We start from the raw sequence: 12,018 nt of genomic DNA, 5'->3' as shown, positions 1-12,018 counted from the left end.
CACGCCCCAAAATAGGTCCCAATGATCCAGAAATCTGAATTCCTTCCCCCTGTTCCAATCCCTCAGCCACGCATTTATCGTCCACCTAATTCTGTCCCTATTCTCACTGTCGTGTGGCACAGGCAGTAATCACGAGATTTCTAACTTTGAGGTCCTGCTTGTCAATTTCGTTCCCATCTCCCTGTAGTCTTCTTTCAGGACCTCTTCCCCTTTCCTACCTATTTCCTACCTCACATATCTGACACCGACCACAGAAAACTAGCCTCACACACATACTACCTCCTTCTGTAATCAACAACCGCCTCACCTTGTCCCGTTAACGCCGAAGCCCGTTGAACCAAAGCCCTTTCACTCTGCTGCCTCTCACACCGCCGTCCGCCCGGTATTTCTGCCTGCTTTTTAAACTGTTTGCGCTCAGCTGGCGGACGTCACACGCCTGCGCAGTCTGGCCTCCCTGTTCCCCCGAGAACGCAAAATGTCTTCCCGCTGGAAGTACTTAGGTACTCTCCCGCTGCCTTCTTGTACCGAATCTGGTCACCCCATTACCGGAAGGATGTCAGGGCGTTGGGGAGCCTCCGGGGAGTTTTAACAGGACTCTGCCGGGATTCGGTGGCGTGTGTTACAACGAGAGGTCGGACACCTGAGTCGCTTCCTCTGGAGCGGAGGAGGTTCAGGGGAGATCTGACTGATCTCTGGAATCCGTCGGGAACCTGTCAGCCTTTGGCCAAGGAATTTGGATTTTCGGATATGACGGCTGGAAGTAGATGAGATTGAAAGAGGGAGGGGCTGATCGTGGTGGAAGGAGCGTGCGCGGATGGGGTTGAAATGGAGTCGCAGTGGGGAAAATGGCTGAATTCACACAGACAATGAATGGGCTCTCTACAGCTGCGCAGGAACAGGAGACGAAACAGAACATCGGAAAAATAACCTGCCTTAAGATCTTCCTACTTTGCCTCGTTATGTTCAGCCTCGTCGCGATAGTGGCCGGGCTGTCGATCTATGGTGAGTCGAACGGAACTTGATGACAGTGTGGACAATATGAGTGAGGTTTAAGTTTTGGAGCATGTTGATATTAAGGGAGAGGACGTGTTGGAATTATTAAAATACAGTTGGACAGAATATTCCCTAAGCTTCTACACGAGGAGAAGAGATTGCTGAGCCTCTGGCTGGAATCGTTATGTCTCTTTGTCCTTCCACGGGAATGGCATCGGGGAATTGGACGGAGGGGAATGTTATCCCCTTGTTCAAAAAAGGTAGTAGGGATAGCCCGTGAAACTATAGACCAGCGAGCCTTACGTCTGTGGTGGAAACGTTGTTGGAAAAGATTCCTATAGATAGGATCAGTGGGTATTTATAAAATCATGGTCTGATCAGGGACAGTTAACATGACTTTGGGAAGGGCAGTTCGTGTCTAACAAGCCTGTTAGATTTCGTTCAGGAGGCGACCAGGGATATAGTGCAGCGGATGTGATCTGCGTGGATTTTTGTAAGACATTTGACAGGTTCCACACGGTAGTGTTATTCAGAAAGTCAGAGGCATGGGATCCAGGGAAGTTTGGCCAAGTGGATCTAGAATTTGCTTTCATGCAGAAAGCAAAGTGTCGAGGTGGAAGGGATACATTCGGAATGGAGTGTTGTGACTAGTTCGGTTCCGGTTCTGGCACCTCTCCTTTTTTTTTTTTTGTTTGTTGTTATCCATCTGGATGTAGGGGTAGAAGGGTGATGTGGCAAGTTTTGCAGATGACCCAAAGGTTGGTGTTGTTGTGGATAGTGTAGAAGATTGCCGAATATTGCAGAAAGACATTGATAAGATGCTGATGTGAGCTGAGAAGTAGCAGATGGTGTTCAAACCGGAGAAGTGTGAGGTGGTACACTTTGGAAGTACAAATTAAATGGCAGGATACTTGGTAGTGTGGAGGAGCAGAGGGATTTGGGGATACATGTCCACAGATCCCTTAAAGTTGCCGCACAGGTTGGTAGGGCAGTAAATCAAGCTTATGGAGTGTTAGCTTTCATAAGTCGAGGGATAGAGTTTCGATGTAATTATGCAGTTATTTAAAATTCTAGTTAGGCCACACTTGGAGTAATGTGTTCAGTTCTGGTTGCCTCACTATAGGAGGGATGTGGAAGCATTGGAAATGGTACGGAGGAGATTTGCCAGGATGCTGCCAAGTTTAGAGAGTGTGCATTATGATCAGAGATTAAGTGGGCTTGGTCTTTACTCTTTGGAGAGAAGGAGGATGAGAGTAGACAAGATAGAGGTATACAAGATCATATACCAGGTCATCACTGCTCAGTACAAGAGGACAAGGCTTTAAGATAAGGGGTGGGAAGATCAAAGTGGATATTAGAGGAAGATTCATTACTCAGAGAGTACTTGGTGCATGGAATGCATGGCCTGAGTCACTGGCGGAGGCAGATGCACTAGTGAAATTTAAGAGACTACTAGACAGGTATATAGGGAATTTAACGTGGTGGGTTATATGGGAGGCAGGGTTTAAGGGTGGACAAAACATTGTGAGCTGACGGGACTCTACTGCACTATTCTGTATTCTATGCTCTATTACACGTACACACCGCTAACCGGGATGAAAACACGGCCTTTACCGTAACACAATCAAGACTCGCACTGACACCGACACGTCATTCACCATAACATCAACAATAATACCATAGCACGGTCACGACCTTCAACGAGACACAGATATTCTCCTAAACGCGACATGAACACGACCATCGCCGTGACACACACATGACCGTCACTCTGACCGCAATATACCCCTCACTAACTTCGATATATCCTGACAGTATTTCATTCTTTCTTTTTTTAAATATATGTATTGATTTTCAAACAAAACATAGTAACAGTAGAAATACAGAGAGGGATTGGGAATACATCGTGAATAGAGCAGTATATACAAGTATAAACTATTGATAACACAAATGTGCCAACCCTCCCAAACTCATTCTGCATTTGTAAAGAAAAAAAAAATAATTATAAAAAACTAACTTGCAAACAAAAAACCGGGCTGTTATATTTTAACGGATATAAAGAGTAGTGTCAATAACTCCGCTCCTCTGTCCAGATATTTAAGGGTAATGAAAACACGTTCGGGAAAGGTGGATTTAGCTCATATGAAAGTGTTGAATCAATGGCCTCCAGCGTTCTTCAAAGTTAATCGAATGGTCAGTTAAAAGTAACACTTCTGATTTTCTCTAAATTTAAACAAGATATAGTTTGGGGAAACGATTGGTGGACGATTCATCTCTTTCCAGTTCAATAGAATGGATCTTCTAGCCATTAATGTAACAATTGCAATCTTCCGATGAGTTTAATGGGATAAATAGCTATTATCCACCATGAGGATGTAAATTCATACTCATAACTATTGAAATAATACCAAACATATCTTTCCAATATTTCTCCGAAAGAAAAGGGCAAGACCAGAACATGTTAGCCATGTGAGATGCTGCTTCGGAATGGCACCTATCACAAATAGGATTAACGTGGGAGTAAAACCGAGCAGGTTTGTGCTTAGACATATGGGTCCGATGCACCACCTTAAATTGTATCATGTCGTCTTTAGCACACATCAATGACGAGTTAACGAAATGTAAAATTTTCTCCAATTTCTCTGTATGTAAGGAAAGCAGATGTTCTTTTTCACTTTTGTTCTTAATTTTATCTCATATATCTGGCTGTATTTTCATGTTCATATCATAAATGATTATTATTAAACTTTTCTGATAAGGGTTTTTAACCATTTTTTCCCGTGATGTCAGCTGGGTATGAGTTCGAAAAGTCTGTAACATATAATCCAAAAAAAATCTAATTTTGTTTATACAAAAAAATAGGATCTGAGGAAAATTATATTTATTAGACAACGTTTCAAAAAACATGAAACAGTTATCCAGGAATAAGTCACAAAAAAACATGTTAGACCAGTCATGGGCAAACTACGGCCCGCGGACAATATGCGGCCCGTTAAGATTTTTAATCCGGCCTGCAGAACTTGATGAAATTATATTAATAAACCTTGTTAACGTTTTTTTTTCCCCGCAATTCTGGCGTTTTCCCAGTAGATGACGCACTCTATATACATTGACCTTTGTTGAGGTGCAGCGTATTACTCCACATTTGCGCTTTACTTTGTGACCTTGTGGCGACCCATTTCCTGGCACATCCGAACCGGCTCACAATTAGCCAGCGTTCCGGCTAAGGGAGATAGCCTGCGGGGAATTGCGAGCGCAGAGCTCCGCATACTGGCGCGCTCTCACTGTTCTGTCATTGTGCGGGTCATTGTTGAGTTTTGGCACAGGGGACAATTGAATAAGAAGAAGCTGGACAAGTAGACCTGCATCTCCTACCGTTTTTGAAATAAAGACAGTCAGGAGGAGAGTGATGATGATAATATCTTGAAGGATAACAGAATTTTCAGTGCTTTAAAATAATAACTGTTACTATTAAAAAAGCTGTATTTTATTCATTTAATTTTCAGTGTTTTAAAAGTCATTTCAATAAATAGCTAAATATCATGGGACTTCAAAGACAGATATTTTGTTTAAATGCATTTGTTAAGTTTCAATTGATATTAAAGCACATGTTTTCTACATATCCCATGATATTTTATTTTCTCTTATGAGGTGTATTACCAAAGCAATCCGTCCATCTGCTCCTGGTCCGGCCCCCCTGTCAAATTTTAGAACGCTTTGTGGCCCTCAAGTCAAAAGAGTTTGCCCACCCCTGTGTTAGACCCTTCATTTTCCATATCAAAAAGGCTTGGTCCATAACAGTGGGATGGAAAAAAAAAGTCAGATACAACAGGGTTAGATTAAATAAATTTATTCAAAACAAAAAAAAAAGAAATCGAAACCATATTGGTAATGGTAATATTGGTAATATTTAATTATTGGAATATCCAATTGTTTATTCACGCTCATCACCGTGACACTAAGGTACCGTGTATCGCGACACCTTCACACTCCTCAACGTGATCCGCTCCGCATCGCACCGTAACAGAGACTCACTGTAACAAGACAGAATCACCTCTCAGCAGAACACAAACGCACCGCTCATTCAGGCAAGTTCCCACACCTCACCCTTACACAGGCAAACTACCTAACGTGAAACAGACTCCTAAATTCACAATGCCACAGAAATAGTCCTCTCCATAAAACCGACACATCTCTCAGCGTGACACTCTCACACCCACCGTGGCCATGACATGTCTCTCACCGTGACACAGACATACCCCTCTCTGCGAGAACGGCACACCATTACACAGATACTCCACACTCGGTGATACCACAAGGCCCCTCACCCTGACATTTTCCTGTTTTCCACATTGTGATACACTTCATTGCGACCAGACACATCTCTCGCCGGGGCACAGAAACTCCTATGACGGTGACAACGACACGTCCCTCACAGTAACTCGGAAATGCCCCGCACGATACAGACGCAGACCTCAATGGTAACAACAACAAAACCTGCAGCTGGGCACTGAAATACCCCTCAGAGAGACACAGACACGCCCCTCATGGTTACGCCGACGCCTCTCGCTGTGCCACAAGCACATGCTTCACTGTGACACACTTCACCGTGACACTGACACAACACTCTCTGTGACCCGTTCGGTAGCGTGACGCTAACTCACGAGTCACTGCAAACGCTAAACGTCCTTCACCTTCTCTCTCAGTATCACAGATTCGTCAGTCTAAGGAAACCTGTCACCGAAACTACAATGAGTTAAACTCAACCCTTCAAACCAAGCTTTCTGCGCTCAACTCAAATCTGTCCGTTTTTAAACGAAAGCACAGCGATATCCGTCACCAGTTCACTGAGATGGAAACGAAGTACAGATCTGTCATCGAAAGCAAGGCCCGAATCTGTAATTTTTGGACTAGCAGCAGAGGTGAGGCATCATTCCCCTCTTTCACCCGCTCCTCATCGCAGGGCAGGTATGGAGAGAGGAAGCTTCACTCTCTGTTTGATATCAGGAGTGTGTTAAGGGATGGTTTGGAGGGTGATTTGCTCTGTGTTTGCCCCGGTGAGTGTGTGATGGGGCTGCATGGACGAACTTTCACTCTATCACTGAATCCAGGAAAGTGTGATGAGACGTTGTGGAGGTGGATTCATTCTGTATCTGGCCACGGCGTCGTGAGACGTCACATTTCAGCGTCAACCTATGTCCGGGAATGTCTTATGGGACAGTATGGATCCAGCTTCACTCCGTGTCTGATAGCGGGATTGTGTGATGGGACAGTGCAGAGGGGCGTTCATTCTACGTGACGTCAGACTGTGTGATTGGATATTGTGGAGGGAGTCTGACCCCGTGAGTGTGTGGGCGGAATTTCGCTTTGTGTGTGAGCACATTGGGGTGTGATGGGACGGTTCAGAGAGAGCCGCACTCTGTGACTCGCCAGGAAGTTTAATAGAATGTAAGGAGGGAGATTCACACTTTGTTAGAATCGGGAGTGCGTAATGGGGCCGTGTGGAGGCAGCTTCCCTCTGTGTCTGACACTTTGCTGCGTGGGGTGTTGAGAAGCTCTTGCTCTGACGTTTGTCCTGTGTGCTGAGGGAGTTTCTTTTTATGTCCGACTGCTGGAGAGTGTGTTATGGCCGTGGAGAGAGAGATTCACACTGTGTCTGACCAAGGCTGTGTGTGTTTGGAGTTTGTGGAGGGATCTAAATAGTGTTCTCTGACCCCGGTGGTGTGTGATGAGACAGTGTGGAGGGAGTAACGCCCAGAATCTGACTCCGGAAGAGTTTGACAGGACGGTGTGCAGGATACCTCACTCCACGTCTGACCGCTGGAATGAGAGATGAGGCCACGGAGTTAGCGGAGGGAATTTCACTCTGTATCTGCTTCCGGTAGTGTGTGGTGAGATGGTGCGGACGGTGAAAACTGTTTTTAACCCTGCGCCTGTGTCATGGGAGAGTGAGAAAGAGCTTCACTCCATGTCTGGTGTCCGTAATCGGACGCTGCTGAAGGAGCTACACTGTGTCTGATCCGTGGAGTGTGCGATTGGACACAGTCACAGTAGCTTAGCTCTGTGTCTCACTCCATGAACGTGTGACGGTTTGGAGGGAGCTTCACTCTTTGTCTGTCCGCAAGAGCGTGAGATTTGACACTGACCAGCGTGCAGTCTGAACCCATGTGTGTGTGATGGAGTAGTGGAGAGAGAGAGAGAGAGAGAGAGAGAGAGAGAGAGAGAGAGAGAGAGAGAGAGAGAGAGAGAGAGAGAGAGAGAGAGAGAGAGAGAGAGAGAGAGAGAGAGAAGAGAGAGAGAGAGTTTCATTCTGTGTCTATGGAGAGTGTGGGGGAATCTGTATTCTAGATCCGGCCCAGAGGCTGGGTGACGATGCGCAATGGAGTGCGATTCACTACATGTTTGATTCAGGGTCTCTGATAGGACGATGTGGAGGGAGCATCGCTTTTCCTCTGACACACTGAGTGTGTGATAGGATGGTGTAGAGCGAGGATCATTCAGTGTCTGACTCCGTGTGTGTATCAGAGGACTGTTAGAGGTAGCCTCAATCTGTGCCTGACTGGAGAGACTGTGATGGATGATGTAGAGAGAACTTCACTCTGTGTCTGATCCTGTGAATCTGTGACGGGACGTTATGGAGTGAACCTCATTCTGTGTCTCTCCCCAGTCGTGTACGATGAGACAGTATGGGACGAGATTCACTCTGTATCTTGACCCCGTGAGTGTGTGATGGATGGTTTGGAGGGAACTTCATTCTGTGTCTCTCCCCAGGCGTGTACGATGAGACAGTATGGGACGAGATTCACTCTGTATCTTGACCCCGTGAGTGTGTGATGGATGGTTTGCAGCGACCTTCACTCTGTGTCTGATCCTGTGGATCTGTGACGGGACGTTATGGAGGGAACTTCATTCTGTGTCTCTCCCCAGTCGTGTACGATGAGACAGTATGGGACGAGATTCACTCTGTGTCTTGACCCCGTGAGTGTGTGATGGATGGTCTGGAGCGAACTTCACTTTTCCTGATCCTTGTTAATGTGCGTTTGGACGGTGTGAGGGGAGATTCACTCTGTGCTTGACCTCAGGTGTGCGTGATGAGACCGCATTGCGAGAAATACACTCTGTGTGACACACCGCGTGTGTGTGATGGGAAAGTGTGACGAGAGATTCACACCGTGTCTCTCTGTTCCTTGTTCCTGAGTTCCAGAGCAAACGTGTTCCAAGGACTGGGTCACAAATACAGACCGGTGTTATTACGTATCCACGTTTGAAACTTCTTTCCCAAGAGCAATGCAAGGATGTTCAAACCGTGATTCAAGCCTGCTGGAAATCAATTCAAGGGATAAAGCGGTATGTGTCACAGCACGAGAAGATCCCACAGTAACACAGGAATCATCACACACCCGCGGGGTCAGGCACTGAGTGAAAACCCACAGTAACCTCCCGTAACACACTCCCGGGGTGAAACACAGAGTGAATCTCTCTTCACACCGTCCCATCACACACTCCCGGGATCAGACACAGAGTGAATCTCTCTTCACTCCGTCCCATCACACACTCCCGGGATCAGACACAGAGTGAATCTCTCTTCACTCCGTCCCATCACACACTCCCGGGATCAGACACAGAGTGAATCTCCCTCCACACCGCCCCTTCACAGCACGAGAAGATCCCACAGCAACACAGAAATCATCACACACCCGCGTGGTCAGGCACTGAGTGAAAACACACAATACCCTCCGGTAACATACTCCCGGGGTGAAACACAGAGTGAATCTCTCTCCACACCGTCCCATCACACACCGCGATCAGGCACAGAGTGATTCTCCCTACACACCATCCCATGACACTCTCCCGTAAACAGGGTTCGATTCTCGGCATTAATCAAAGGGATTTAATTTTACAGAGTTTTGTTTCACGGTCTCTCGTTCGCCGTAACCTTCCTTACTGGATTGGACAATGCGAAACCGGGTGAGAGTTGGACTGATCTGTGGTGTGGGAGTTGGGGAATGACACTGTCGTGAGGGGAGAATATGGGATTAGTTTACGGACTGAAGTAGGTTTTTGAGAAGAGGGTGGCGGGTGGGATTTGGTGTCGGGGGAGAACGATACAAGGGGAATATTTTAGGAAAAGATACCTGTCTGTCACAGGAGAGGGCAGCGAATTATTTGGACGATTTGCTGTGGGCCCCGGGGATTATTTCCATGGGATTATTTTGGTGTCTGACGCAGGGCTGTGGGGATTGGGAGATACAGTGGAATTAGTTCGGAGTCTGACTCAGATCTGTGGGGAGCAGGAGGCAGAGTCGGATTAGTTTGCCGACAGGCCTTGCTCTGTGAGAAAGAGTTATCCGGCAGGATCAGTTTGGGGTCTGACACTGATCTGGGGGGAGAGATTGGGAAAACTGGATTAGTTTGGAGACCGATTCGGGAGTGTGGGCACAGAGGCGGTCAGTGGGTCCAGATTGCCGACTGATGCAAGGCTGAGGTAGCAGTGAGGGGCAATGGGATTAACTTGGAGACGAACATAAACTGTCGGGAGAGGAAGAGCCGTGCGATGGATTTGGGGACCGACAGAGGGTTGCAGGATCAGATTGTGCCGATGGGAGGATGGGAGAATAATATTTGTTTGGGGACTGGAATAGAGCTGACGGGGGAAAGTGGGTGTATTCCATTCGAATTGGGACTGCCACAGGACTGAGGAGACCGCGGGACGACGGGCAGGAGGCTCTGGGGGAGGTGGTGTAGTTGGATTAATTTGGTGACTGGCGCACAGCAGTGGGGAGACATTTGGACACTGGAATTATTTTGAGGACGACACAGGGCAGTAGTGATTGCCCGGATTTAATGGGATTAGTTTGGCGACGGTCTCGTGTTCCGCCGGATCTGTTTAGACTCTGTTGAAATTTTTTAACCATTTACTGACAGGAATGCCGTCCATGGTCTGATGTACAAGGTGACCTCCGGAAGTTCCTCCTGCAGTGAATGCACTTCGAGTGGAGGGAGTGACTATTGCCTTCATGATAAGCACCATTTTATCTGCGAGAAGTCCGCCCCCTGCTGTCCGGATATTCCTGAAAAGATCCAGGTTCTCTGTCAACAGCCCGGAGAGCCGACTGGAATCAAATGATTACCCAGTCTTTCCCTTCCTTATCCCTGCTCCAATCACACTCAGTCCATCCTCTCAAAATCCTCCCTACATTCTCTGCCCTACCTGCTTCTCTATTCTCATCTTTTCGTAACCCCTTTGTCCCCACCACACATGGAAAACCCCAGTCTCCAACTATCCCGTTCTTTCTCGCCATCCCTCTCCATCCCGCTCTTTCTCACTCCCTCTAACTCTCTCTACCCCATCTCCTCACCCTACTTCCTCGACCTTTCTCTGCTCCTTCTTCCAACCTCTTTATATTTCTCTTACTTTCCCCCTCTATACCATACTCTCTCACTCTGCTCTCAGTTCCCTCAAACACCTGCGTCTCTCTGATCTCTCTCTCTATCTCTTTTCCACCAACTCTCACCTCTATCCTGTGCCGTCTGGGTCTCGATACCCCAGCTCTGGGTAAAATTCTGTGCGCATTCCCAATGCCTGTGCCCCTCTTGAGTTTATGCAACTCTGTAAAGTTACAGCTACGCTTCAGGGAATAAAGACCCCTTTATCTGAGACTAACACGGCCTGCAATTTCTTGTTCTGAAGCATCAGTATGGATCAAAGACGTAATAGTAATGTAACTTACAAATATTAATAAATACCGCAAAAATGCGGAGTTAGTTCTCCAGCGTTGAAAGATGTGATGGCGCAAAGGAAGAAGATGTCCCATTGCCGCTCTGTGTTTTGGAATTTCTTCCCGTTTAGGCAATAGTCCGCACTTTCATTTCTACAACCAATATCACGACCATGCATTTTCCAATATTCTGTTTAATTTGCCAATTTGTTGAATATTCTACTAATCTGTCTGTCCTTCTGCATCCTGCCTTTCTACCGGTTGGTAGGTTGATGGATAAGATCAACAAAAATGAACCATTTCACACTTATCTGGTTTGAACGTCTGCAATTTTCTTCCACACTTTTGCATCTTACCAGTGTCCCGCTGTTACCAGTGACAGCCCCCCACACTATCCACAACACCTCCAACCTTTGTGTCATCAGCAAACGTGTTAACGCGTCGCTCCACTTCCTCATCCAGGTCATTTGTAAAAATCACGAAGAGTAAGGGCCCCAGAAGAGATCCCCGAGACACTCCCCTGGTGACCGACCACCATGCAGAATATGACCCGTCTGAAAGCAGGCTTTACCTTCGGTGGGCAATGTCCTCTTTGATCCTACGCCTCCTTACTTTCTCAGCAAGCCTCGCTCGGGTTACCTTATCAAATGCCTTGCTGAAATCCATAGACATTAAATCTACTGCTCATACTTCATCAATGTGTTTAATCACATCCTCAAAAAATCCAATCCGGCTTGTAAGGCACGACCTGCCCTTTAAAAAGCCATGCTGACTACTCCTCCAGTTTAGTTTATCAATTGAGATAAGGCCAATATGTTTGGCGTCAGGAATGATCCGGCAAGTGCGGATTCGGCCAGGTTGTTTTCTGACAAAGATGGACCTGCTAAGTTGGAGCCCAGGCGCAGTTTCATGAGAATTGTGGGAAGTTTGGAAGCAGAGAAGAACTTCAGTTTAGAGGACTGGGGACCACACACTGTGAATGGGGAAGAGTGCCGGGTAACCAAGGGGCGGAGCAGATAAGAGTTGAGACTGGGTTTGACGTTTCGGAGATTCCTGATTAATTTCTGGATGCTCCATTAAAGGAAGTGTCAGTGTCTTTGAGGAGGATTCAGTGGGGATTCACTGGGATGCTGCCCGGTATAGAGGACACTATCTGTAGGCAGTGGTGAGAATTTTCGGTTTCTTTACTCTGGAGCGGCGAAGGCGGAGGGGACAACTGGCAGAGGATTATCTCACTAGAACATACACTGATGGACCAAGGAGCGAGTGTTATAACGCCCAGGATAAAAATGTCTAGTACAAGAGC

General features: G+C 46.8%; 1 protein-coding gene across 1 annotated transcript; it reads left to right on the top strand.

The window, feature by feature from the left end:
• Positions 1–845: 845 nt before the first annotated feature.
• LOC132389842 (C-type lectin domain family 12 member A-like) lies at positions 846–10,120 on the top strand. The gene is made up of 5 exons (XM_059962406.1): positions 846–1,002; positions 5,700–5,915; positions 8,198–8,340; positions 8,897–8,961; positions 9,919–10,120. The coding sequence occupies exons 1-5, from the start codon at positions 846–848 to the stop codon at positions 10,118–10,120; spliced, it is 783 nt and encodes a 260-aa protein (XP_059818389.1).
• Positions 10,121–12,018: the final 1,898 nt, after the last annotated feature.

Source organism: Hypanus sabinus, unplaced genomic scaffold (assembly GCF_030144855.1).
Source record: "Hypanus sabinus isolate sHypSab1 unplaced genomic scaffold, sHypSab1.hap1 scaffold_675, whole genome shotgun sequence".
Lineage (NCBI taxonomy): Eukaryota > Metazoa > Chordata > Chondrichthyes > Myliobatiformes > Dasyatidae > Hypanus > Hypanus sabinus.
The sequence above is the reverse complement of the archived record's forward strand: the minus strand, read 5'-3'. Positions and strand labels throughout refer to the sequence as shown.

What these genes read in the sequence shown, in the direction of transcription:
- LOC132389842 (XM_059962406.1), top strand. Translation starts at nt 846, where the DNA reads ATGGCTGAATTCACACAGACAATGAATGGGCTCTCTACAGCTGCGCAG. An exon ending in TTTTTGGACTAGCAGCAGAG is followed by an intron (nt 5,916 to 8,197) that starts GTGAGGCATCAT and finishes CCTGAGTTCCAG; the next exon opens with AGCAAACGTGTTCCAAGGAC. An exon ending in TCAATTCAAGGGATAAAGCG is followed by an intron (nt 8,341 to 8,896) that starts GTATGTGTCACA and finishes TTAATTTTACAG; the next exon opens with AGTTTTGTTTCACGGTCTCT.